Source organism: Pezoporus flaviventris, unplaced genomic scaffold (genome assembly GCF_033815535.1).
Source record: "Pezoporus flaviventris isolate CSIRO_AGI_PZ_B2104156 unplaced genomic scaffold, CSIRO_AGI_Pfla_v1 ptg000090l, whole genome shotgun sequence".
Taxonomy (NCBI): Eukaryota; Metazoa; Chordata; class Aves; order Psittaciformes; family Psittacidae; genus Pezoporus; species Pezoporus flaviventris.
The window spans coordinates 5054918-5082899 of NW_026892638.1; the positions used below are offsets into that span (position 1 = coordinate 5054918).

The 27982-nt window shown below is 39.5% G+C and overlaps 2 protein-coding genes and 1 pseudogene across 12 annotated transcripts in view; all 3 read right to left on the reverse strand.

The window, feature by feature from the left end:
• The window catches only part of SREK1 (splicing regulatory glutamic acid and lysine rich protein 1), a 35961-nt gene extending 21402 nt beyond the window's left edge, over positions 1-14559 (reverse strand). Inside the window, exons 1-2 of one of the 4 annotated variants that reach the window (XM_061475807.1) lie at positions 14244-14559; positions 6562-6695 (exon numbers count right to left, since the gene is read on the reverse strand). In XM_061475807.1, coding sequence (XP_061331791.1) covers positions 6562-6695; positions 14244-14404 — 295 coding nt within the window. In that variant the 5' untranslated portion in view covers positions 14405-14559. Of the gene's footprint in view, positions 1-400; positions 1494-3020; positions 3786-6561; positions 6696-14243 lie in introns of those variants that run through there. The other 3 variants (XM_061475810.1, XM_061475809.1, XM_061475808.1) reach the window with 3 other exon arrangements.
• LOC133280794 (serine/threonine-protein kinase 31-like) lies at positions 9362-14035 on the reverse strand (annotated as a pseudogene).
• A 10615-nt stretch (positions 14560-25174) lies between the features above and the next one.
• The window catches only part of ERBIN (erbb2 interacting protein), a 116937-nt gene continuing 114129 nt past the window's right edge, over positions 25175-27982 (reverse strand). For all 8 annotated transcript variants that reach the window (XM_061475801.1, XM_061475803.1, XM_061475805.1 and 5 more), the window contains one exon: positions 25175-27797. In XM_061475801.1, the coding sequence (XP_061331785.1) occupies positions 27690-27797 (108 nt within the window). In that variant the 3' untranslated portion in view covers positions 25175-27689. The remainder of the gene's footprint in view (positions 27798-27982) is intronic.

Here is a 27982-nt window from a genome sequence, read left to right on the forward strand (position 1 = left end):
TATGCACTTTATTAAAGTAAATGCTTTTATTTAAACACTGTTTTAAAAGTCAAGGTATATACAAATACTGCATCAGTGGCTTTTACTGCTTTGGTTCAAACTGTGTATACTTAAACTGTAAAACCCCCACCTTCAGGGTTTAAAAATTAGTATATAAATATTCTTATCAAAAAAGCAAAATACAAGGTAAGTTTCAAAATACTGTGCTTCTTTAGCCATAAAAGTTCCTACAGACTCCACAGGAAACATCTACTTTTAAAAAAATTAAAGTAAGGAAACCTGTTCTACAGATCTGCAACAAGGACTGGGTTACAGTTGAGTGTCACCAAAAGACAAAACAAATCTAAATGAAACTTAATGTGTATGTAGCATGGGTGGAATAGAAAATTAAAAACAGTACCCATTTTTTCTCATGCTTCCTATTTACATTTATGTTAAATTTTGAGGCACCTTGCTCCTTAACATGTAACAAACCACTTGATTTTGCTATCAAAAGGAGAAAAATAGGAAAATTATTAGCAGTTAATAATTAACTGTGCAATAACGATTTCCAGGGCTTAAAAAAATAAAAAAAAAAAAAACCCACAAACAAAAAAAAACAAAACAAAACAAAACCCATGCATGAATCTGAGTCATCATCACAATGTTCAGCACTCTTTATAGATCCCATTTTGAAGTCAGACATGCAACAAGAGGTGTACATGATCTGCCTAACTGCGCATGAGTATCAGGTACTTCACGGTACATCCTGCCTATTATGTAGCTCACTAACAGGCTTTCAAATATAGTTCCAGCAGCTGTGCATGCAAATTAGGCATAGAATTACATACTAGTTCTTCTAAAAATCTTAGTATTTAAGCACTTTCAAATGATAAATGAACCAGACCTTATCCTGAACAACTAGCATCTTGCAATTCACTGGATACTCATGCAGGTTTCTACAGGATCAACAGACATGGATCAAGTAAATCCAATGGTGGAAATGGCTCCTGAAGTGGTGTGTCTGCATTCTAATTTAGATCCTTGTCCAATAATGTACATAAGTATATGCCTAATTTAAGTATGTGCTTACATACAGCCAATTCAATATATACTTAATCAGATAAATTTAAGACATGTTTAGGCATTCAGCCCTTTTAAGTAGGAACTGAGTTAGGCACATAACAGACAATGAGCCAAGTTCAGACAGCTACTTAAATACAAGCCTAAGCTGTAAGTATATTGTTCATCTTACAGAGGTAATTGGCATTACTCATGTTGCTCAAGTAACAACTTTTGGCTAAGTGCACCATTACAGCAGTTCAAAGATTTAACAACATGTGTATCTGAAGTTAGCAGCATTATTTCCAGAATACTTTGGCCCTTCATAATGTACCAAAATCTAGGTGGTCAGTTCCATGCCACAAAAAAAGGATTTGTGTATTAATTCAAGAATGATAAAGCATCTGTGTTGACAGACAGAACCCTGAAAATTTGCCTGAATATTCAAAGATATTGCCTTCATGTGAAGACCATGTCAAACTGTTAAAAAATTCTGTAGAAATTAAACTCAGTCTTGGGGGGGGGGGGGGGGGGAGGAAACCTGAAATATCTTGCAAATATACTTCCCTGTTCTCTACACAGTTAAAAAAAAACAACAACAAAACAAACCCATAACAAATTAGTATGTGAGGCCAAATAACCTCACTTTTTACAGCGTTTAAATTCCGGAGTTTTATCTCCATGAATTTACTTATAATAAAGGAATACAAGTCCACAAAGATACAACAAAACGTGGGTTATGACATAGCAAATTAAGTCATTTTACTTTAAGAATAACTGTTTTGTTTTTAAACTCACAGTATTTAAAAGCTGAATGAAAATGAGGTAAAGATATTTATTTTCTAATAAGGGAAACAGAAAAAATAAATATGCCACACCTATACATCCTTAAAACGGTTTCCTGGAAGTTCTTGTGTTTAGGAAATATAGTTTCTATGATAATTTATTTCTTGATTCTTCATTTGCATAGAAATCTGGAAGCAGATATAAATTAGCTCTGCATTGCCTAGAGACACCTTATGCTTCCTAGGAAATGTACAGCTGTCCTAAATATTAGTTATGATTGTTACTTTTTTGTATCAAAGTGCTCAAGAGCCCTAGTCATCCTTGCCCATGCTGCAATCCATTTTGCTAAATACTGAAGTATCTGTGTTAGGCAAGTACTAATCATAGTATTTTTATTCCCTTCCAAGTGCTCAGAAGAAATTAATTTCCTACTCTTTGTACTGAAACTACATGGCTAGTTCCGCCCTCCCTCCCCAAACTGCTTCTAAAATAAGTTTGTTTTAAAAATACTTACAGTTCAAATCTACTCTAAATGTAATTAAAGAAATTGATATTTTCCTGCTATTTTTAATCAGTGAAAATTGCAGACTTACAAATAATTTCTGTGTGATCCAGTTCATGACCCTTATCAGATTTAGCAGCAGTGATTAAAGAGATTACACGTACTGGCAATTACCTCAACTGCCACGGCTAAATCCAACACAGATCACTAAACAAAGCTCTTTCCAGCTGCACTGCACAGCCTGCCGCATTACCAGAGTGAAACCAACCAATTCCAATGCAGCAGGGTGGGAAGAGCCATGCCTGAGGACTAGACACACCACCTGGTCCACCACTTCCATTTTACAAGAACATCATTTACAGACAAGAACTTTCTCAATCACTCCAGCATGAACTGCCAGGGTTTGTCACATTGTGAGATGACCAAGAAGACACTTTTTGCTATCTTTCTTTTTAAAAAAAATACTCTTCTTGAAATCACCACCACTGTAGCATGTCAAAGTGCAATATACACATACATACACACACGGAGAACTGATTCAATCTCCCCACAAATAACAGTGTTGAAAGACAATGTGCCTCACATAACACATTCCAACCAAAACTTCAGGCTGCATTTGTACTTATGAGTGGTAAACAGTTTTTTTCTGAAAATTACAAAAACAGAAGGATGAAATCTTACTGCCACTGACCTCACTGGAGCAAGGTTTCATCAGAAGCAAACCAGTATTTCACAGCATTCAATATTCATGAAAGTTCAATTTCAGAACTAATTAAACTGTTCATACTAGTCATAAACAGTAAGCCTTCTTCTAAACAGACTGCGCAACCTAAAACTACTCTGCTAAGGGGAAAAACAGCAGAGGAAGATCATGACTCTACTTCGTAAAGTTAATTTCTCCACGAAGTATGAGTTTTAACTACTCTTTTCCAAGATAAACTCATGAAGTACAACATATGAGAGAATGAATTTTAAAATGGTTTTTCGCTGTTCCTGGATCCTGACACAATGTGTTTATCTGTTGAATTTAGATGCTTAAACGTATTCAAAATCAAATTTACCTGTAATTCACAACATAAATCATGCTCTAAATTCTGTGTATACCATCCACCATTCATAAGCAGCTTCAGGTCAACTTCAAAATGAAACACTGTGAACCCTTTACAAAACACCATTTTTACAGAACTGAAGTACCAGTTCACAAGTACAAGGGAAAGAGATTTAACAGAACAGAACAAAACAAAACAAAAGAAGGAAAAAAAAGGGACAAAATCAAAATAAAAAGAAACAAAGGAAAGAAATCAAAATAAAATAAAAACAGAGACAGGGCGTCCATCTTCAGCAGGCCAGACTTCGATCTCATTTCCCCCATGAAGGTTTCACTTGGCGGCAGGTTTAGTGGCATGGCAAACAATGCCTAACTCAGGCAAGTGTAACAGGTCTGCCTTGGCCAGTCTAGTCATCTAATAATGCACAAATATCACACAGAGAAAACATATAAAACCAAATTAATAGTCAAAATCCATCTACCAGATAATGTGGACATAAAATTTAGAATGATTAGGGTGGTATCTTTATCTTTCAACCTTTGTGTTCTCAAAGAATAATGTTTAAAGAAAAACCTACCCATTCACACATACATAAGTCATATTCTGATAGCTTAATGTTACAATTGCATTTTTGTCAAATTGTTTATTAAACATCACAAAATTAACATTGTGTTTTCATTGTATAGTGATTACCTCCTCATACTCCCTCAATTTACCACTGTTTAAATACACTTCAAATTTCAGATTTTGAGTTTTAAAACCAGGTTTTCAGAGCTCCCTTTTACCTCTTTCCTATGCTCAATCTGGCACATGAAATGTTTTATTACTGGCACCACTGGCCAAGGATATAATTTTAACTCCTGGCAGAATATAACCATCACTACTTTCAAAGCCCATGATGCACTCCACTGGCTATTACTCATCACATAATACATAGTCAGTCGAAAATCTTACTTTGTGCTCTCCAAAGCCATACTTACTCCACACAATATATTCCGCAGAAAGTTATGTGAATTTATATAAATTCCCATCTTTAAAATTAGTGATTCTGTTATAAAGTTACATGGAAACACCACTTTGACATTAAAAAAAATTGACCTCTCAACTCAATCACTTGTTTACCTAATTATGCATACATCTCTATGGGGTCCAGAATCATTTTGAACAGCGTCAATTATTCTATAATACATTTTCTCAGGAATGCCCAATATGTCAGTTAAAAATGGGGCTGGAACAAGATTAGCCAGAACATTGATTTTATTCTCTTGCCATTCATTGTCTACTATCAAGAGACACAGGAAAACATAGCTTTACCTGCCTGTTGCCATATCACATCAGGCAGTGATGTCATCACAAGAAAACCACCAGGAAGCGTTGTTCATTCATTAGGTGGCAATCATCCCTCTCTGGCAGTACTGAACCAGTGTTAAGGTCTTTTCAATGAAATGTAAAACTAAGATCCTGAATAATTTGTAGTCTATTATTTAGGGGAAATTTTTTAATAATAATGACTCTAGTTCCACATTAGCCTCTACAGAGCTTCAAGTGGATACAGCAATATTCTCTTTGTGGTTGAAGAAAAAATCCAAAAAATAAAACCAAAAAGCCCCCGAAAACAAGATACGAAAGCAACTAAAAAATCTAAGCTTCACAAAGACAAATATACATGCCATATGTCCTTATTAAGAAGACTACCAGAACAGACAGTATATTGCAGGTTAATATAGCCTTTACTGAAAGTATTTAAGACAGTCTACTTGTAAACTTGTCAGAGTTTGCTAGAAACATCCCAGACCATTACAACAGCAACATCATATCTCATGCTATCCAGATGACATGGCAAGCATGCCAAAAAATGGTACTCTGGGACCACTGTTAACAAACTCCAAGAAGTCAACAGTATTTATTGAACCAAACCCTGACTCCTTCAGTTAGAAAAGTTACGTTCATAGGAGGTATTTCTGGACTTCCATGGTCCAGAAATGGTTTATGGTTCAATCATTCTTAATATTGCTGCTCATGGCAAAACAGCTACCATGTTCAAAGTGAAGTCAGGTTCACTCCACCAGCTGGAATGTTCTACTCTGAAGAGTCAAAAAGTCCAGAACCAAACAGAGGGTGCTCAGTTCCACAATGATCCCAATGAAGTCAATGGCGCCCTGCCTAACTCCAGCAACATGCCTCCCATAGGACCATGCTTCATATAACTGTATTCTTATCTGGGACATTATACAAACAATACAAATTACCTTGCATTCAACATACCTGTAAAAATATGACCTCAAAGCTAGTTAAAGGAATACTCGTAAATCTAGTATTCACCAAGCATTTTATTTTGAGTTTTAAAAACATTTTATGGTAGAAGCATTCTGTACAGATGACTGCATTTTTTAAGAGAGAGCTAAAACTAAAAAAGGAGTACCAGCATACATAAGAAAACCTTTTTGTGGCTCACAAATATTTTCTACAATAACAAGATAGGAAAATCGATTCTTTTTTAATTGAAAGAGCAGGTAAACATTTATACTCAAACAGTAATTGTCAATATGAATACTAAGTATTTTAAATTAGAGGAATCTAAAATGGCTAAATGCATATATTACATGTCTACAAAACAAAATCAGAATTCAGTCTAAAAAAATGAAAAGTAATTAGGATCTCAGAAACAAGCAAACAAATTAAAAAACAAAAAAAACCACACCACAACAAAACAAACCAACAAAACTAAACAAACAAAAAAACAAACACACACACACACACACCCCCCCCCAAACCAACAACAAAACACCACATCAAAGGTGATCCATTAAAATCCAAACTGCAATTTACTGGTGCCAGGAAACTGCCTAATCTTCTCAGTGCTCCATTGACTTCAGTGAGAACTCTGTGTGAGAATAAGCTTGCCAACACAAACCATACTGAAGCAAATTATTTATCTTCTTTTCCCTCAAAATACGTAATAAATTGAATTATCCTAACTTAACTACCTTTTTTAATACCAAATTGCAATTGAATCTATATAATTCCATCTCTCTGTTCCATTTTAGATTTTGTTTCAAGACTTTTTTTCAAAAAGCAATTAAATAAAACACCAATAGAGCACCACTTCCTTACATGGAAAGCTTAACACAACTAGCAGACTTGACAAAGAACAACATTTCAGAAAACGTCTAAAATACCAACCTTCTGCGCAGGGCACAACTATCAAAGCTCTGTCAATAAAAACCGTGTTAGTTAGATGCTGGGCCACACCAACACTCGATGCTTCACGAAACTTAATATAACATACTTTGGAGGAAAAAGCAAGAGGTGCGTTGCTGCAAGATAAAAAGAAAAAAAAATTAGTCACATTCAATAATTCTATGTTTGTATTTTTAACTATTACTCCTTAACGAAAAACAGGTTTTAGAGCTCCTGGAATAGCTAGCTAAAAGGCAAGAGTATAGAAATCTACTGATTTGCTTACTTTACTATGTCATTGACAAAAGCATAGCATAGCACCTCCTCCTTCTTAATGCAAAATTACAGAAAAGCCAAAATCCCAAACTAACAAGGCTAATTTGCTTTCATAATCTTGCTAAACAACACTGAGCAGCGTGTTCAACATTACTACAAATTCTTGCTTAGCATCTACCTTAGTCTGGCATAGCGTAGTGAAGAGAAGGTCACTATGCGGCTGGAAAAAAAATTCTGATCTGCTTTACTATCAGAGATGTCAAAGACATAAGCACTGTCATTTTGATCAAAACCAAAGAAGTCTGCCTTAAAACATGTACTCCCTTCTCAAGGCTTGTAACCTTTACCTATGCAGCTTATTTCTTCATATGAAGTCCAGTGAAATCTCCAAAGAGAAAATGCAATAAATAAGGTATGGCTGGAATATCAGCAGTTTTGATTTGAAAAGACCATCTATCTGTCTTCTAGCAAAGCAGTAACTCATGGAAAATAAGTTGTAGAAAATTGTTCACCTAACCATCCCTCAATAGAAACAGAAACACTTAGCAACTTTCTGGAAGTACAAGAAGCAGTTCAAGTTTAGTCCAACCCATCCTGTAGTCCCTCAAGTTTCAAGCAGGTACTCCCGAAGCTGTTGTATGGAATTAATTAGATTTTAGTATTTAAGTACAAGCTCAGAATTTTTAGACACATTATTTTATCATATTAATTGCATAAATGAAGCAAGAACTTAGTCTGAGATAGACAGACTGGTATGTTTCTATTTACCAGGAAGTTAACACCGAAGTACCTACAGAGCAAGCCAACTTCTGCATGGCATGCAGAAACATTTTATGATGGAAAATTCTGTGAAAACAGACACACTGAGGAAGCAAAAATAAACAGGGAATAGGAGATACATATATCTACAAGTCAACCTTACACAATTTAAAACACACTGCAAGTATAGGTGACATTTAAACTACTTCAGGGTTTTTTTTTCTGTAGTTATACTACTATTGTAGAGCATATTGAAAAGCATATCAGAGCTAAAATGCGTAGCTAAGCATTCCAGTATCTGAAGGGGACCTATAATGATGCTGGGGAGGGACTCTTCACTAGGGACTGTAGTGACAGGACAAGGAGTAACAGGTTAAAACTTAAACAGGGGAAGTTTAGATTGGATATAAGGAAGAAGTTCTTTACTGTGAGGGTGGTGAGCACTGGAATGGGTTGCCCTGGGAGGTTGTGAATGCTCCATCCCTGGCGGTGTTCAAGGCCAACTTGGACAGAGCCTTGTGTCATACTGTTTAGTGTGAGGTGTCCCTGCCCATAGCAGGGGGGCTGGAACTAGATGATCTTAAGGTCCTTTCCAACCCTAACTATTCTATGATTCTATTGTTACATTTCTTCTGCCCGCTCATTTTCCTTGTAGTGGCCAGTATTTTCAGTTTCAAGTTTCCACATTCAGGAAAGAAATAATTGTCTAGAATGGCTTCTGAGAGTTTCCACAGCAAAAGTGGCAGCAAGCTATGACTTTCTCAGCAAAGATGTCTGCGTACAACTTTTGATCTTACATATTCTTAAGAGCCAGACTTCCCTCACTGCAAAGATACTTCTTTATATGGCCACAGGGTGTTTGGTTGGTTTTGTTAACGGGAGTGTGGAAGGGGGATGTGTGGAAGGACAGGGAGTTTTGATACTGCTGTTGTTGCTTAGGGTTTGGCTCAAGGCTCCACTGAAAATTCTGTTGTCCAGATTGTTGAGACCTGAAATACATCCTAGGCTTTGTTTGGGTTTGGTTGGTTGCAGTATTTTTTTGTTTATTGGTTGAGGTTTTCTGGGGGGGGTGGTGTTAATTATTTATTTGTTTTGTGGTGTTAGTTGGAGGGATTTTTAACTTGGGGGGGGGGTGGGGGGTGGTGTTTTTTTTTTTGTCATTACTTGCTTAAAACCATAATTCTGTTCCAGGCAGTTCCACGCTCAAAGAATAATCCTTACAAATTTCAACATCTATAGAGGCACCTCTGACAAGTGAATTTTTTATATAGTATTTCTCCCCCTGCATTTCCTGGATTTCAATCACAAAAGTTACGTGGAAAGTATGCTAAAAAAAATATTAACATCAGAAGACTGCTGCAGATAAGGCTTTAAAAAAAAGTCTTTGTACAAAGCCCATTATCAACAGAACTGGAAATTAACATCAATTAGAAATAAACATACCCAGCAAAGACAACAGGATTACAAATCTACAATAAATTCTTTAACATGAATACCCTTTTCCTCTATACATGAACCAGTCCAGTCAGCAAGAACTCAGAGAGCTGTCTGTATCATTTGACACAAATTAATTTCTGTTTTAATACTCTTCCACTTAAAGAACTCTTCAAATACCTTCTCAGAGTCACCTGCTTCAGAACCTTGATCATACATCTCCAGAGAAGCAGACAGTCTGTAACGTTCTTGAGCGCTCTGAGGCAGATGATCCACTTCCAAAATTAATTCATTGCTGAATAAAAATTCTGCTGCACCTCATCCCTCATGCTGATCAATTCATCTCTTTCATCCACATTTGTGCATAACTGAATAATTTCTTGAGCCAAGTCATACTCTGCAAGAGATCCAGATTCTCCCTTCTCAGAACTTTTTTCTCTTCAGGCAGCTTCTGATCTGGTCTTACGTGTGCCAAGCTGGTGTCTGGCACTGAGGTGAAACCTAGCACCTTTTCCTTTGGGGCAAACATCCAGTTTCCAGGAAAATTCCAGTTCCTGGTGCCAGCAGGTCCTTGCTCAACATGCCCTCTTGGGGAGCTGTGCATCGTGTGACAAGACCTGTTTAACCACAGCGGAACTGAAATCTTCATCTTCCGATTCTGCATTTGCATGACATCTGCTTTTTTCTCTTCTGCCTCTTTAGTGTACCCTGGTGATGTGCATCTTTGAGCAAACCCTGCCTTGGCCACCTCTTCTCCAATACCTATCTTTTCATGTTCCGCCTGGGCAATGATGGCACCATCTTAGAACTTGGCTTTGTGATGTGTTTTTACTTCTTTTTCAAAACCTAGGCTGCTCAAGAACTTCTTCCCCTCATCAAACATGTTTACATTCTGATCAGCCGGTATCTGCAGACCCTGGAGTCTGTACTTCTTCAGAATGCTCGGACACTGCAAGTCCAGTGGAATTTCCACTATGTCTGATCTATTCAGAACCTCAGAATTTCCATAGTCTATGTACAATACCTGACATTTTTCATTGCTGGTCACTTGCTGTAACATACACTTGTACCAACTCTGTCTTCAGAAAGACAAGCCACCATAAATCTTACCAAAATCAGGTTTGCCAAAAACTGCATTAGCCTTGGGACAAGCATCTGCCAGCTCACAACTTAATTTCAAGGGGTCATCACATCTACTGACATTCTGTGCCCAAAATGTTACAGCATCTTCAAGGTGGCTACCCACATGTTCCACAACTTTGTCATGCTCCTTTCATCATCCATAACAACGGATTTTGAGGCAGCATCGCAGGCTCGTGCTGACAGGCCCTGCCACGGCCACACATGCTCCCACCAGGGCGCACCGCAGGACCTGCACATGTGGCCACCTTACCCACCTGGGGCCTCTTGAGATGCCATGCGCTCCAGCTCACGATTGCCAGGCATGGGGCTGCAAGTGGCAGCACTGTGACCCATGCCCACGCATGCCTGTGGCATGGAGGAGCAGCTGCTCCCACCTTCCTGCCCAGCAGAAAAGCCAGCCCTCGACTGGAACGACCCTGCCCGCTCAGTCCAATAATGAGTAGCGTCCCTCAGCGATCGGTGTTGGGACCAGTCTTGCTCGACATCTTTGTCGCTGACATGGTCAGTGGGACTGAGTAAGCCCTCAGCAAGTTTGCCGATGACACCAAGCTGTGTGGTTCAGTTGATACGCTGGAGGGAAGGAATGCCATCCAGAGGGACCTTGACACCCTTCTGAGGTGGGCTGATGCCAACTTCATGAAGTTTAACCATGGTAAGTGCAAGGTCCTACACCTGGGTCAGAGCAATCCCAGGCACAGCTACAGGTTGGGCAGAGAAGAGTTTGAAGAGAGAAGGAGAAGGACTTGGGGGTGTTGGCAGATGAGAAACTTAACATGAGCTGGCTGCAGTGTGCGCTCGCAACCCAGAAAGCCAACCGTATCCTGGGCTGCATCAAAAGGAGCGTGACCAGCAAGCCGAAGGAGGTGATCCTGCCCCTCTACTCTGCTCTTGTGAGACCTCACTTTGAGTATTGTGTGCAGTTCTGGTGTCCTCAACATAAAAAGGATATGGAACTGTTGGAACAAGTCCAGAGGAGGGCCACGAGGATGATCAGGGGAGTGGAGCACCTCCCATATGAAGACAGGCTGAGAAAGTTGGGGCTGTTGAGCCTGGAGAAGGCTGCGTGGAGACCTCATAGCAGTCTTGCAGTATCTGAAGGGGACCTACAGGGATGCTGGGGAGGGACTCTTCATTAGGGACTGTAGTGATAGGACAAGGGGTAACAGGTTAAAATTTAAACAGGGGAAGTTTAGATCAGATATAAGGAAGAAATTCTTTACTGTTAAGGTGGTGAGGCACTGGAATGGGTTGCCCAGGGAGGCTGTGAAAGCTCCATCCCTGGCAGTGTTCAGGGTCAGGTTGGATGAAGCCTTCAGCGAGATGGTTTAGTGTGAGATGTCCCTGCCCATGGCAGGGGGGTTGGAACTAGATTATCTTAAGGTCCTTTCCAACCATAACTATTCTATGATTCTATGAAATGATGCATACAGAAGAGAACACAAGTTCACTCTAATCCAAAAACTCATGCTTAACTAAGTAAGTTATTTTGTGTGTGAGCTGAGTATCTGCATTACAGAATTAGAGAGAGAGAACAGGTTGCATTTCAACACAATGTAATGTAACATCTTCAGCTCATTGCTTAATATATTCAAAAAGTTAGGATAATACTCATTTTAATACTACATCTTTCATTATTCTTGAAACAAGTATCGTTGGCTTTATTTTTTTTAACGATATATTTCTACGCAAAGAACAGCAAAGGGATTTCCAATCTCAGTGAAAGCTTCAATTCAGGTAACACACACACTCTCAAATTACTGAAAGCTGCTAAGTCACCCTCCTCTTATTCCTCAGAATGAATTAAATTTAAAAAAAGCATATTAATGTTTTTCAGTTAGTAGCCTGTATCCATGAAACCTGCAGCTCACTAATTCAACTTACTGAATTATGTTTTCCATCTAGAAACTGGACTGAAAAGTAGTTTCCGCTGTTCCATGAAGCTAACAAAATTAATGCCCTAGAATACATCGTAAGTTTGGATGTCCTACAGAATCAATTTTAAAGCTAAGATCAGATGACAGAATATTCTGGCTGATTTTCATTCTAATATAAAAAAAACAAATTTCGCTTTTAACTGAATAGAAAATTGGATTTATTTTTTTTTTAATCTAGGCCTTAGATCATTAAATACCTAAGGAAAAAACAGTGGCAGAAAATAATTTTAACAAATTGCAGACAACTATTTTACCATCTTTTTGCTTGAGACACCTTTGCTTTCCGTGCACTTTCAATGAAGCTTTTTATTAATTGTAATACTGTTCAAATATGTTCTCAGCGGGTCAACAGGAAACATGTCTCTTCCACAAGAAGGCCATTATTGCAAATAATTTTTCCAAGGTAGCAATTTGAAAGTCAGTTCATATGTCCATAGCCATCAGGCAAGGAAAATAATATTTCTAAAAATTATACATAAAAACTATAAATAAAGCCAAGAGTAAAATAAGTAATCACAAACCTGCATCTTATCTCTGAAAAATTAATAATTTAGAACTGATGCTTACAGAATTATAACCTTGACATTTCCATGTCAAAGCCTACTATGGTACTGGATTTTAATATTTGATGCACATGTGCACACTGGCAAAATTTTATACGCAGGCACAAATATTATTTGCATGTGAATTATTTGCATGTAAAGAAAGTATCTATTTGCCTTAAAGTCTGTTATATAACTTAATTGGAAAATAACAGCACCATCTATAACAAAAAATATATTCATCCAGGAGAAAACTCAAACATATTAAGAAGCAAGTGTAGAATAAAACCAGCATAAACCCCTAGAAACTGTGTGAAAAATCACTAAAGATCTATTATGGAGTGTTTAAAACTCAGTAAGGCTGTTTTAAGCCTAACTTTACACAAATGCATTCTTATTACTTATACTTTATATGTACATATTAAATCATATGTAAATTTTCAGAACGGTCATCATTCAAATCCACTCAGATGTAATGTAGTGACACATTAAAATTGATAAATATCAACATTTTCTGCAAGTCAGTTTTTAAAATGAGTATTTTGTTCAGCTAAACATCTTACTTATATTAAAACTGAACTACCTGGCTGTGAATGGCTCCCTCCCCTTTCTGCTATTCCCATTTAATTTGCCTAAGAGGTAGATGTTTTTGAAAGAACATGCTTGCCACTCACTCCTAGTACAAGAAACGTATTAAAACAAAAAACCCAAACTTTGTTTCCTCCCCTTTCTGTTGATCATCATCTGCTTGGAGAAATAATATTGTTATTTTGTGAACCTCAGAATCCCCCATCAGAGTGCATCCCTCGCACGCAGCTGACATAAGAACAACTACAGTGTGGAGAAACGTGTAATGTCCGTTATTAACTGTAATTTTCTGCACGCCTTGTCAGGGCTATTTCACAGCAGGGCAGGTCCCGACCCCCTGGGAACAGCTATTCTGGCTTCTGTTCGAGCGGCGTTTTCTCTAAGAACAGAGGCCTTCGAACAGGCCAAGGAAAGAAAAAAAAAGGAGGGGGGGGGGAAGGGGGAAGGAATGTGGAGGGGGATTGACATAAACAATAAAAGAATTGGTTTGTCCCACCGGCACACGCCGGTTGGGCCAGCGGGGCGGGGATCGGGCCTGGGGCTCTCTCGCCCGCCCCCCTCCACTCAGGTCGACGGAAGAGAACGGTGGGCCGCAGAAAGGATTTTTTTTTAGGAAAAAAAAGAGAAAAAACGACCCGCGCCGGTAAGCGGCGCGGGCACACTTCTGGCCAGGCTTTCCGCTTTGCCTCGGTGCCGGCTCCCCACACAGGCCGGGCTCACCGCGGGCCACCGGCTGCGGCACGCAAACCCCGCCGCTCCGCGGATGCCGCAGCTGCTCCCTCCCTCTCGCGGGGCCGCCATCTTAGGTACGGGCGAAACTCCCGTCCCCTTGCCGCTCCTGCCATACAAAACGGTGGGACATACACCCTCCCGCGGAAGGCTGTGGTGCCCGCACTCAAAATGGCGCCCAGGACCTTCTGCCTTATCCATCCCCCACCATCCTCCTCAGGACCTCTCCCTCTTTCCAGATCTCTCTCTCCCTCCGGAGGCCGGCACAGGCCCCACTTACTCCGGGGGGTAGAGGCGCAGTTCCTCAATATCTCCCAGGAAGCCGAAGAGAGTTCTCATCTGCTCACTGGTCACTGCCGAGGACAGGTTCGTGACCTGGATGACGGACGTGGGGCCCAGGGGGAAGCCCAGCGGCACCCCAATCCCTCCGCTGTTCATCATGGTGGGCCCCTCACAGCCGCTCCGCTCCCGACGGTGCCACACGCAGCCGGAGAGGCGGGCCTATCCACCGAGACGAGCACGCGGCGCCTGCTGCACCGCCCTGCCGCGCGGGCGCTCTAGCGGCACACTCCACTGCTCCCCGGAGGAGTTTCTGGGCGGGCCCGGCGGAAGCTCACAAGGTGACGGCTGCACTGCCGTTGCCAGGGCGGGACCGGCCAGGGGCCTTGGCCCCGCCTAGAAAGGGGCGCGGGGCCGTGCGAGCCCGTTGGCCGTTAACGGGCGCGTCCCCTGGGGTCTGCCCTCGCGTACCTGCCAGCCGGTAAGCTCAGCGGGGCGGGCCGGGCCCCGGCACCTCGACAGCGGGTGTTCCGCAACAAAAGGAAGGGTTCTCCTTTAAACCCGGAGTGCCAGAGGGCCTAAGTACAGAGCCCCTGGGACAGGGCAGCGCTGGGTTCCAGGAGGGGCAGTTTAAATTACCATCGGGAATAAACCATTGGAAAAGCCCTAACTATATTTAATCAGGAAGCGGTTATAATGGAGTAAGTTACCAATGGTTTCGGTGTTGGCTGAGCTTCTGTCCCAATTAAATTGATTTTCCCTGGAGTTACAGTTCAAGCTCTCTTTAAAAATTAAATTGGAGAAAAATGAGACAGCGCTATGTGTGTGGGTAATCACCATTAAGGATCCAACTGTGGTCTTTCCTAAGTGGTAAAGAGCTGTGCATTGGAAAGATCTACTGTTTCGGTTATGACTGTTTTAGGTTTTAAGACTTTCTGTACCCCAAACCTGAACTGAGGAGGGACTGAAGTATTTTTTCAGTTAGGTGGGCTGAAAAGATTGCGTATTTGTGATACTTCGCTGAGCAAGTAGGTCAGTTGTCACAAAAGCTCCATAGATAAGCCTCAGTACTGCTTCCTTTATTGAGGCTTAATGTTACAGAATTTTAAGTAGTGTCAAGCAGTTGTTGGAGTTTTATTTTAAAATGCCTATGCATGTGTTTCAGGTACCACTTACTTCAAAATGCATCAGTGCACTCATATTCTTTTTCCATATTCCAAAAGTACAAGAATTAAGATCAAAGTTAAATAATTTCTTTCAGCTATCCTGATAGCTTTAAATTAGCCTAAGTTTAGAGAAGCTTAACTGGAGATTTCAAGATCTTTTGTTATATACTGTGCAAAATTAAACTCTGGTATGATTGTTCTGACTGTGAGAACATTTCATGAAAATTTCCTGTGTATGGACTAGTAAGTCTGATCCAAAGACAGCAGAGATGTAGAAGCTATTACTGCCTGGAATATTCTTGTCCTTTCTCCTTGCATCTCTCAGTGCAGGGTACCAGAAAAATGAGTTCTAAAATACACAAATGGAAAAGTCCCGTGATGTCAGAACTGACTGGGTTACCCTCCTTCAGATAAGCCTTGAGAAGCACATATGAAATTCTGAGCTCTTGATCTGCTTCCCAATGACAGAATGTAAGAAAAAGCCAGTCCCTGCCACAGGACAAAACTAGCCCCCAAAACCCAATGCCAAAAGCCTTGGTTCGCACAGGCTGTCATTAAAATACAAGAAGCAAACAATGACTCTGTTTTAGCCAAACTGTTCAAAATTTAAAAGTATTTGAGAGCCACTCCCTCTCCTATAATAAAAAACAGAGCTGCTGAGAAAAAAAAAAATATGCCATTGTGTAGTCAAAATTCTTTCCATTTCTGTCAAAGTTGCTCCAGAAATGAGGCTGAGTGGGATTTGGCAGTTCATAGGGGTTCACTGGAGAGCAGTTTTCAAACACTGTGAAGGCAGATGATAAATCCATGCATCAACAACATGCATGTTCATGAGGGCAGGTAAGCAACCCCTTCTGAAAATAAAAAAAAAGTGGGTTTTTGTTTTTGGAAGTACAGAGCAAATCTCGGAATGTGAAGCATTTGCCTGTCCTTACAACAACGTATCTGTTTAATCAGCTGAATTTCTCCTGTGTTTATAATTTACTGCTTAAACTGCATCCTTCCCTCTTCATTTTAGATTCTGAAAAACAACAGAAATAGATTACCTTTCCAAAGATCACAAAACTGAAATTCCATGTTACCTACAAGTGAAATTTTTTGAAACTGGCCAGTAGATCTTATAAAGTAATACTTTGTATTGGCTGAGCAGCACGTAGATCACACATAGGATTTCCAATCTAAGTACAAGTGTAAGATAGTCTATCAAAACTTTGAGGAAGCTTCTGTGAGTACAGAAAAAATCTCAATGAGTTTGCATCACTGTCAGCAAAAACAGCTCATCTCAAAGGTTTGTATCAAAGTATTTGCTTGCATGTCAAACTGCTTTTCCCACTTGTCATAATATTTTTCACAATTACCAGTTCTTCCTTATGTGATGTTGCTACCTGACACACTCAGCACTCTTACCAAACAAAGAAGAAAGACCAATAGGTACATTGTTCAAGGAGGAACTGCCCATGTCGTGTAGTATGGCCATATGGATGGTACTCCTTTCAGTGGGCATTTCTTTGCTGAATTTGGTTATGAAATTCCTAGGTGTTTCAGTGTAGACTGTTTGTGTATCAACTCACATTAATAAATTTGCCTGATGTGAAACAACATACTCTTTGGTTCTGTTTATTTAGTCAGGCTTTCTTAATTATGCAATTATGCACTGAACTCAAAAAACTAGCAGTTTTTAAGGAAAACCAAATGTCCAAACATTAAAATAATCGTTGTATAGCACAGCTTAAATTTAGGCAACTTTTGGCATCTTATTGAGACTTCAGGAAAAGCTTGAGTGAATGGTACAAATGTTTAAAATATTACCATCATTTAACCATAAGTAGCACCTTCGGTTTTCATTAAATGTTCAAGTTGTGTTTGGTACACTACTTTTTATTTATATAAGAATGTGAATTTATATATTTAATTTTTCAGTATAAAAGAGGGATTAAAATAGACATGTATCGATATGGTGAAGAGATCCAATAAAAATAAAACATTTTTTTCCTGAATGTTCTTTCACAAGGAGTACTAGAATGCCTCTAAAAGCCAGTATATTCGTATAGCTGTTGCTACTTAAGTTTGTTTCCGTACACAATAATTTTACACCATTTGCCTTATTGTACAACCAAAATTCAGATGTGTTGATGCAGAACACAGGAAAAAAAATGCATCTTTTACAGCATGAATATTCCTCCTCTTGTGAATCAATCAAGAGGCATAATCTTCAAATGCCAGTCTCCTCCTACTAGTCACAGTAGACTGCCTGTTCAGACTGATTGCTGATAATACTCTTATTTTCTCAGCTTTTGCCCAGACATATGCTGCAGGTCAGGGTATTTTTTCTGCTGCTCCCAAATCAGTCAGGAATTTTACTCAATGTATAAATTCATGCAGAGATGCATGCCAAGGTCTGGATGTAGCCGAAACCTCAGTTATCATAGCACAAACTGTTTTTCATCAGAGTAGGCGATTACGATGACATCTGAAAACAAGAGTCTATGTTTTGTCTACAGTTATTTCACCACATTTTATTTCAGAATAAAACTGCACGTGGAAGTAGGATTTTTGAAATATCTGGTGCAATTCAGATTCACAACTCGGTTTAACCTGAACTAACTTTCAAATACAAATCAGAAAATGTTAACTTTGCAGCATTTCAGAGTCTATAGACATAATTCTAAACTCCACGTATTTTTCTAGTATAAAATTTCTCTAGTAGGTTTTTGGGTTTTGGGTTTGGTTTTGGTTGGTTTGGGGGTTTTTTTTCAGATGAAATTTGATCTAGGAATCTTAAAATCCTGCCTGTGCTATTAACATATGAACTCTACATAGTCCTTATAAGCACCTTTCAAAGTTGCTGCCTCTGGATAGCAGTCAGCTATGTAAACTGGCATGGTAAACTAAAACAGCTCTGATATTTCTGCATTTTTTTGTCAGGTTGTCGTGGTTTAAACCCTAGCCAGACAGCTTGTTCAGTCACTCCCAGTGAGTGGTGCCGGGCTGAGAGCAATTGAGGCCCGCGTGCTCCCACCACCCCACCCCCCCAGGGCTCTCCCCTTCCCCCACTCCCGGAGGAACGGGGAGGAGGATCGAAAGAGTGCAACTCCTACGGGTTGAGACAAGAACAGTCCAGCAACCAATGTACAACACAAATCACCACCGCTACAACCAATGACAACAATGATAAGGGAAAATAACAAGGGAAGAGAATACAATACCACCCGCAGAGAAATGAGTCGCACCCAGAAGCCCATGTCCCTCCGGGTAACTCCCAGTTACGCCCCACCCCGGGCATGACGTGCTGTGGTATGGAATACCTCCCCGGCTAGCCCGGGTCAGGCGCCCCGTCTCTGCTTCCTCACAGCTTCCCCTCCTCATGGCAGAGCATGAGCCTCACAAAGTCCTTGGTCAGGGTAAACATCACTTAGCAACAACTGAAAACATCGGCATCACCAGCACTGTTCCCAGGCTGGAAGTCAAAACACAGCACGGCACCAGCTACCACGAAGGAGACACGTGACTGCTACTGCTGAACCCAGGACACAGGTTTATGACAAAACACATTAAAAAAAGTTAGGACTGTTGTATTTAGTATAGCAATACCAGTTGGAAGAGTCACATTAACAGCTGTATGAGTGTGTTTTTTAATGAAGTTCCCCTTCTCCCCATAAAATTCTTAAAGATTGAGTAGTTTTACTCAGCTTTCTATTCTTTTTAAACTTACTCTGAAATAAGATGAGGGACTTAGCTGACAACCAATAGTATCTAGATGATGTTTTTATCTCTGACTCTCCAAGTACATACTAGCAAAGGAAGAGTATCACCACCTTTTAAAGACTGGGAAAGTGTGGAGAGAGATCTGAGAAGAGATTCTGTGTCCAGTTATCATGTCAGGGCAGCATTTCTTCAGTCACTTATGAAATCTAATATCTGTTTCCCACACAACACTACTTGGACTGCAGAAGCATTTCCTTCTTCAAAAGGGGTCCTCAGAAAGCCCTCCTTTAAACCACAGAAAATTCTATGTATCAATTTTGTAAATTTACATGAAACTGGACGTTTTATACTTTTAAAATCAGTATGTGTGAATATGTATATATAGCAGAAAGAAAAGAAAATGTTGAAATTCCACACTTTTAAAGAAAAAAATATGAACAATGATAACTTGCACACCTAAAAATCTAATCAGGTATGTCCTGCTGCGTGACAAGATGAGGAGGTCTGGCACAGTCACCCTTTGCCAGTAATTCTAGTTCCCAGCCTCCTAGAAATGGCATCAGAATATAGTCTCCCACTGACAATAGAAGGACTAGAATCTTTATAATTGTGCAGTTTGAAAACATACTGGAATATAACTCAGCACAAATAAATATGAACTTTTTATTTATAACTTTTAATTGAAAGTGGCATAAAATAGACATTATTGCAAAATGAATTGCATTCAGTAAGTACTAATGCTAAAAATTCTCTTACGTGTCTTTAAGATGTTTTGGTATCTTTGGATGTCTAAAAATACAAGCACATCATGATTAATGCCATAATAGAATAATTACAATCTACAATTAAAAAACTACCACATATCCCTTACTGCAGAGACTGTCACATAATTTGAATCACCAAGTATATTTTCATAGCTTTTTTAAATTTATATTATTATTAAATGAGGCAGCAACAATTTGTTCAGAGGTTTTATCTGTTTGGAGACATTTCAGCATGGTTTCTAACCCTTACATGCATCAACTCCAACCTCATCAGTCATTTCTCATTACAGTTAGCAAATGAGATAATTTTACATGATTAGTTAATTTGTCCCTAGTTAATTTGTCCCAGGACTTAGTATTATTAGGTCAGCTAACCAGCTGTTAATATCTATTTCAGGACTTATTAGTAAACTTCACTTTCTCCATAGAGGAGTGTCCTGGGTTCTGCAGTAGCAGTAGGGGAAATTTCTCTATCATGAGACTCAGAAAGTCCTTGGTCAGACTAAACATTACTGAGCAACAACTAAAAACATCGGTGTTATCAGCACTGTTCCCAGGCTGAAAGTCAAAAACACTCCACTGCACCAACTACTAAGACGGAGAAAAATGATTGCTACTGCTGAACCCAGGACAAGGAGCCATAGCTTTCAGCTTACTTCTGGCAGAAACATTCTCAGCAAAAAATACCTTTTCCATATTCAGAACAAGTTGTTGATTATTCTATTGTGAATGGAAGTTGCTGCAGACAAAAATCAATCAAATATGATAAAATGTTATGATGTTAGGAGCCTTGGCACAATACTTTCAAATCATGTATTTTTCCGATGCATATTTACAATTCAGTAGAAGGCTTCACCCCCTTTTCATTGGTTTGCTGTTTGTTTTCTGCAGTTTCCTTCACAAATCATCAACATTAGCAAGTGATTGAGAATTTCTCGAGCATCTGGTTCATCTGCTACCAGTTTCTCTATTCAGAGACAGTCCTTAAAAGGACATTACAGGCTACATGTTAACTGAATCTTCCACAGCTCAGTAACATCGCTTGAAGGTGCACAAGTACATGGGACCTGATGAAATGCATCTACAGGTCCTGAGGGAACTGGTGGATGAAGTGGCTCAGCCACTGCCCATCATATTTGAGAAGTTATGACAGTCCATTGAAGTTCCAAGTGACTGGAAAAGGGGAAACATAATCCCGACTTTGAAAACAGGAAAAAAAAGGAAGACCCGGGGAATTACAGGCCAGTCAGTCTCACCTCAGTGCCAGGAAAGATCATGGGCAGATCCTCCTCGTAACTATGCTAAGGCATGTGGAAAATAGGGAGGCGACTGGTGACAGCTAAAATGGCTTTACTAAGGGCAAATTGTGCCAGACAGATTTTGTGGCTTTCTGTGATGGGGGTTATAGTGTTGGTGGATAAAGGAAGAACAACTCATGTCACTTATCTGGACTTGTGTAAAGTGTCTAACACTGTCGCACATGACACACTTGTCTCTAAATAGGAGAGACATGGATTTAATGGTTGGACCACTCAGCGTATGAGGAATTGGATGGATGGTCTCACTTGAAGATTTACAGTCAACAGCTCGATGTCCAACTGGACACCCGTAACAAGTGGTGTCCCTCAGGGATCGGTCTTGTTCAACATCTTTGTTGCTGACATGGACAGTGGGATTGAGTGCACCCTCAGCAAGTTTGCCGATGACACCAAGCTGTGTGGTTCAGTTGATACCCTGGAGGGAAGGAATGCCATCCAGAGGGACCTCAACATGCTTGTGAGGTGGGCTGATGCCAACCTCATGAAGTTTAACCATGCCAAGTGCAAGGTCCTACACCTGGGTCAGAGCAATCCCAGGCACAGCTACAGGTTGGGCAGAGAAGAGATTCAGAGCAGCCCTGTGGAGAAGGACTTGGGGGTGTTGGTTGATGAGAAAATGAACATGAGCCGGCTGCAGTGTGCGCTCGCAGCCCAGAAAGCCAACCATATCCTGGGCTGCATCAAAAGGAGTGTGACCAGCAGGTTGAAGGAGGTGATCCTGCCCCTCTACTCTGCTCTGTTGAGACCCCACCTGCAGTCCTGTATCCAGCTCTGGGGCCACCAACACAAGAGGGACGTGGATCTGCAAGTCCAGAGGAGGCCATGAAAGTGCTCAGGGGGCTTGAGCACCTATTTGATGAAGACAGGCTGAGAGAGCTGGGCTTGTTCAGCCTAGAGAAGGCTCCAGGGAAATTTCAGAGCAGCTTCCAGTGCCTAGAGGGTGCCTACAGTAAATCCGGAGAGGGATCTTTTACAAGGGCATGTAGGGACAGGACCATGGGGAATGGTTTTAAACTGGAAGTGGGCAGACTTGGATTAGATCTCAGGCAGAAGCTCTTCACTGTAAGGGGTGAGGCCCTGGCACAGGCTGCCCAGAGAAGCTGTGGCTGCTCCATCCCTGGCAGTGTTCAAGGCCAGGTTGGATGTGGTGGAGCAACCTGGTCTCGTTTAAGGGGTCCCTGTCCATAGGGTTGGAACTGGATGATCATTAAGGTCCCTTCCAACCCAAACTGTTCTGTGATTTGTTACTGCAACTTGAAAATGTTGCCGAAAATCAGCTATACGCGAGTAACAAAAACTGAGTAAAGGAAGATTTTGAGAAGGTTTTTTTTTTATTGCTTGATTTTATTTTTTTTTTAATTCTGTCAAGATGCATGGCTCTTTTGGTTTTGGCTGGAATAGTTATTTTTTATTTCTTAGTAGCTAAGAAGCCCTTGGTATAGGGCTACATTTTGGATTTGTGCTGGAAACAGTGTGGATAATGCAGGGATGTTTTCATTATTGCTGAGCAGGTTACACAGAGCCAAGGCCTGTTCTGCTTCTGACACCACCCCACCAGCAAGTAGGCTGTGGTGCACAAGAAGGTGGGAGGGGACACAGACAGGACAGCTGACCCCAAATGACCCAAGGGATATTCCACACCATGTGGCATCATGCTCAGCACATAAAACTGGGGCAGAAGATGCAGGAAGGGGAAGACGTTCAGAGTGATGGTGTTCATCTTCCCAAGTAACCATCACATACTGGAGTCCTACTTTCCTGTGGATGGCTGAACACCTGCCTGCCGATGTGAAGTGGTGAATGAATTCCCTGTTTTGCTTTGCTTGTGTGTGAGTGGCTTCTGCCTTACCTATTCAATTACTCAGCCCATGAGTTCTCTCCCTTTTACCCTTCTGATTCTCTTCCCCTATTCTACCAGGGAAGGGCAGTGAGTGAGCAGCTGGGTAGGACTTAAGTTGCTGGCTGGGGTTAAACCTATGCCATAAGGAAAACTTACTGAAATGGTGTCCTTGATCTTGGTGAAATATGGCTCTAATTACACAGACTGTGAGAAATCATATAATCACATAAAACTGGCCAAGATAAATTCAGACACTATAGCAAATAGTCAACTTCTAGCCAAATTTTATATACTTCAGCCAAGAATTCATCAGTGCTGCAGGACCACAGCTAGCATATTGCCTAAACAAAGCATTGAATTGACAAGCACCAGGTCTTTTTTTTTTCTGTTGATTTCAGTTTGCCACTTCATGTTCTTAAACAGAAATATTCACTTTTACTTTGGCTACTTCAGTTTTTCCTGTAATAAAAACTCTTTCAGGCAGGGGCAATCTTATAGTAATGAAGCTTTTGATGGAGTGGAACCTAATTTCAAGTTAGATGGTGCAACAGAATCTTCTGGAAACATTCCAAAACTGGATTTAATCCATGGTAACAGAAATAACACACCAAAAATGCACTTCCTCTCTGAAAAAATGCTTCCAGTCAGAAAAGCACAAGTTGGACCCAGCATTTGCAGGTGCTTGATTAGAAAGTAAACCGTTGGGTAACAAACCGAAGTAGGAGACCAGAGGCTGAACTACACAGGAATGAGACTTACCTAACAAATAGTACCTGTGAAACAGAAAAGAATAAATTTGAAGCATAAAAGGCATAAAAGAAAACAAAAAGATCTTCAAAGAGAAAGTTCACAAGGGAAAAATGAATGGGGAGAGAATGCTCAAGTCCACGTAGGGAAGCAGATACAGAAAACCTTAAGTAAGGATGGGCCCAATGCTCCAGGGTTATCAGGGCTGTAACCTGTTGTGGTTAGAGTCAGTTTTCTGTGTGAAGGAAGTAGGAACCCAAGTGATACTGATATGCCAGATACACATATGGAAGGAAAAAAGACTAAAAAGTTTGTGTTACTACTTTGTCAGGTGGTTTCCAGGAATTCTGGATGTAAACCTGCATCTACCTCTCCTGGGAAATCCTGTGCCTGGATCTTCACTTTCTTTACCACATAACCCTTGTGCATCTCATCAGAGTGCTCTCATTTTAACATTGCTCCTTGACATGGTCACCCCTCTCTGCTATTGAAACTACTTAGTTTGCAGCAGATGAAGACCACACCTCTTTAGGAGGGAAGCCACTGGCTGCCCTTGCTGATTTCACTGCAAGACTGGGCTACTCACAGAATATTTTGCGTAACCCAGTCTTGCAATGAGCCGGCGCAGACAAACTGCTGGCCACTGAGATGCTCAGAGCCAGATACACAAGTAAGTGTCTCTGTATATTCATAAAGTACTGAGGATACAGAAACTACTGAAGAATAAAATAGTGTTATGGAGAATTTTTGAGAGCTTGAATAAGTCAATTACACACAGCTTTAAAGAGCATTAGTTTATTATCTATTCTCCATGTGTTACCTCAGAAACAGTCTAATGATGTACAAAAATTTGGAATGTTGAATAAATGCTGATCAATAAAAACATTTCGTAGCTGTTGATAAGGGAGTATTTCTAAGCAAAACCCAAATAATCATAAAGGTTTAGATTCTGTGTGTTGCTTATTGCTATGTTTGTGTTCATAGAATGCTTTCACGTATATACACACTTTTTAAGTCCAGTCCAAAACAGAAACTAAAAAATATTTACATAATAAATATGCGGGAGACTTCATCTTTTCATTGTATCAGTTGAACTGATTCTTTAATGAACTATATTAAGAATAGAAACAATGAATAGTTTGCCTCAACTCACTGTCATGCTGAGTAACTTAGGCTGCTGATGGACTTTATTCTATTCGAAATGTAGTTTAAGATGTATTCAAAGTGAAAAGTGATGATATTGTCTCTCCTCCTGCTGAATCCTGGCTGGACTAGTTCAGGAGACACCTTTCTCCCACTCTCTGCAAAATCACCTAGTTTGACGTGTTCACACACAGACACTCAAGGAACAAACACATTTCAATCCACTGAAAACTCCAACATTTACTGAGTAAAATCATCATAATCCATGTTTTATTAGATGCTTAATTTGCTAATTTACTGAAGACAAGCTTTGGCCAAGTATTTCCACAAGAAGTACTAAACTTCCTGCTATAAATCTCTAACTTCTATAGTTCTACCACAGCCAAATAGTTTTTGGTGGAATTTTTCTGTGATACATAAATCTGAAAATTAAGTGACACAACAACATTTAAAACTTCTGTTACCATTAAAGCAAAATACAATACAGTATAATTCCTCAGTGATATATTTAAATGTACTGCAAAATGTATACAAAGTCAGTCCAAGATCAGTAAAGAATCAGTTCTGCTTTTTGGACTTTTCCCTTCTCAAAGATACAGGTTATGAAGAAGACCAAGGTAATTTAGGACTTGTCTGTATGCATTCCCTTTAAAAGGTAGTGTGTGATAAAAATAACATGATTAAAAGTAATGAAGATGTGATGGGAATATTTTGCATTTTCAATAAAAAAATAGAAACTAAACAACAAAACACATCTTAGAAGGGGAACACTGAGGCCTGCCATTATATAGCTATGTTTCTCATTCTTTTCTTTGAAGGTTAACAGCACACAGAAAATAAGTGAATTTTATCAAAATACAGCACATTTCTGCTAATATATCAAAAAAATCATTTTTCTATGTAAATATTACTGAAAATTAACTAAAAAGAATTAAAATATACAAAGAGTTGTTAAAGGGTTTCAATTAAAATTATTAGAACTATACACAGTATAATAAGCAATAGTTAACATCTTTGAAAGAAGTGCAATAATATTGAGTTCACTTATTTAAAAAGTACTGCCTGTTTATTACCACTAGCTATGTAAAATCCCCCTCTCTTCCAGCTCATTGTAGAGGCTGGTGTTTTTGCTAGCTGTATTAAAAGCATTTACTTTTGTACACATGGGCTGAAAAAAAATCAATTTATACTTGTCTCAAACTACCAACTTATCGGTAATTAAAAATCAACTGCAATCACTGAATATTGCTCCAATGGCAGGCTAATCATTAGCCCTGATTAAAAACAGTTATTGGTCTTCTATGGCACTTTTCCCTGGTCCATAACAACCGTGTATTAATTATCACTGCACATTATGCAGTCTTTATTCAATTAAAAAGGAGAAAGAGAAAAAGTTAATGTTTCTGGTAAACAAAATTAAGAAAAGCATAATTGAATATTTTATACAATAATAAGGAACAAAGGCAGCCTGTGGTAAATCACTATTACATTAATATAGTTAGAAACCCTTTAATGACTCTGAAGTGTCTAGTTCACATTTAATGTTACCTGTATGAACAGCCCTTTAAGAAACATCATTACAAACTGGTTGGTTGTAAGTACACCCTCCCCCTCTGCTCTCCATCTCACCACAGCAACTCTCCATCACTGTTCAAAGTTTCACAAACTTGCTTTGGTTACCTAGCTCCATGCGTATGGTTTCTTTTTTGATTAACAAGGCAATGCAAAGGCCAAACAAAACCGAGATGTCTTTCGTAACCTTTCCTGCACCATTTATTTTGTGTGTTTTTAAATTTATACTACAGGCAACAACCTTAAAAACTGGCCATTTCAGTTTCATTTTTAAAATTGGTAAATTTAAAATGGAGGACTTTTTACCAAGATAAAAATGTCGCCATTTGCACAAAATTGGGATTTCCACAGCAGAGAAAAACCGCTGGTCTCATTTCCACAATACAGTTGAAAAAATTATATATGCAAGAAAACCCAACTAAACATGAATCACGTGGCAAATGAATATTCAGTGACATATACATTAAGAACAAATCCTGTAAAATATCACAAGTTTGTAGTTACAGTCTTCCTAGAAAACACCTTAAGCTTTTATTGCATTTTCTATTGGTAGACGTACACTCCAGAGCTAAACACTTTGTCTTCTTTCCTGATGCCAGATTTAGATAGCAGATAGATAGTTGTTTCACCTGACCTTTATTCTGTCCAACCAGCACCACCTTCCATCTACCCATTCATCCATACAATGTGCACATAGCAAAGCCAACATTTTATATCCCCATTTCATATCTAAATAAGTGGTTTCAGCATAACACATTAATATCTAGTAAATAAAAATAAAGGCAATAAACAGCTACAGGACAGACAGCCCTGCCATCTGCCCATTGGCTACAACTGAGGCTTTGCAAAGCCTTGCACAAAGTTTAGTAATGTGTATGAATTATCCAAAAATAAACCTACCATCTGTACAAAAAAACAACACAGGTTTGTTCTTGGAGGTGTGATCCTTAGATTGCTGTAATGCTTAAAAACAAGTTTAATCACCATATGCATTTCCAAAATGATTTCCTGTATGTTCCATACAGTGGTATGCCCTCCCTTAACCACAAGTTCATATCTCCTGTACAAATTTTGATCATAAGTATTGTAATTCTTTTTGAGCTCCTTTCATGTATAAAAATAGGCAAAATACTCAGTTTCTCATAAGTCCTTCAAGGTATCCTGCTGGCTTTTCCCCCACATCCACAGTACTTATACAGAAACTTCTCGCACAATGATGAGTTCCACCGCATTCTGAAAAGTCTTTAGCAAAGATACTGCTTGTCCATGATCAATATTGATGAAGCTGTATCCATTAGCCTAAAAAGAAATATTTAAAGTTAAAAGTGACAGTCTCTTATGCCATGTTAGTGAAACATGTCGTATTTCATGTTTTTATTTAAGGTTTTAAATAACCCAATTGTACAGTAATGCAGACAACAAAACACTGCATCTTTGCAGATTATGTTGTCAACGTGAGTTGAACATGTACCTGTATGGTACAA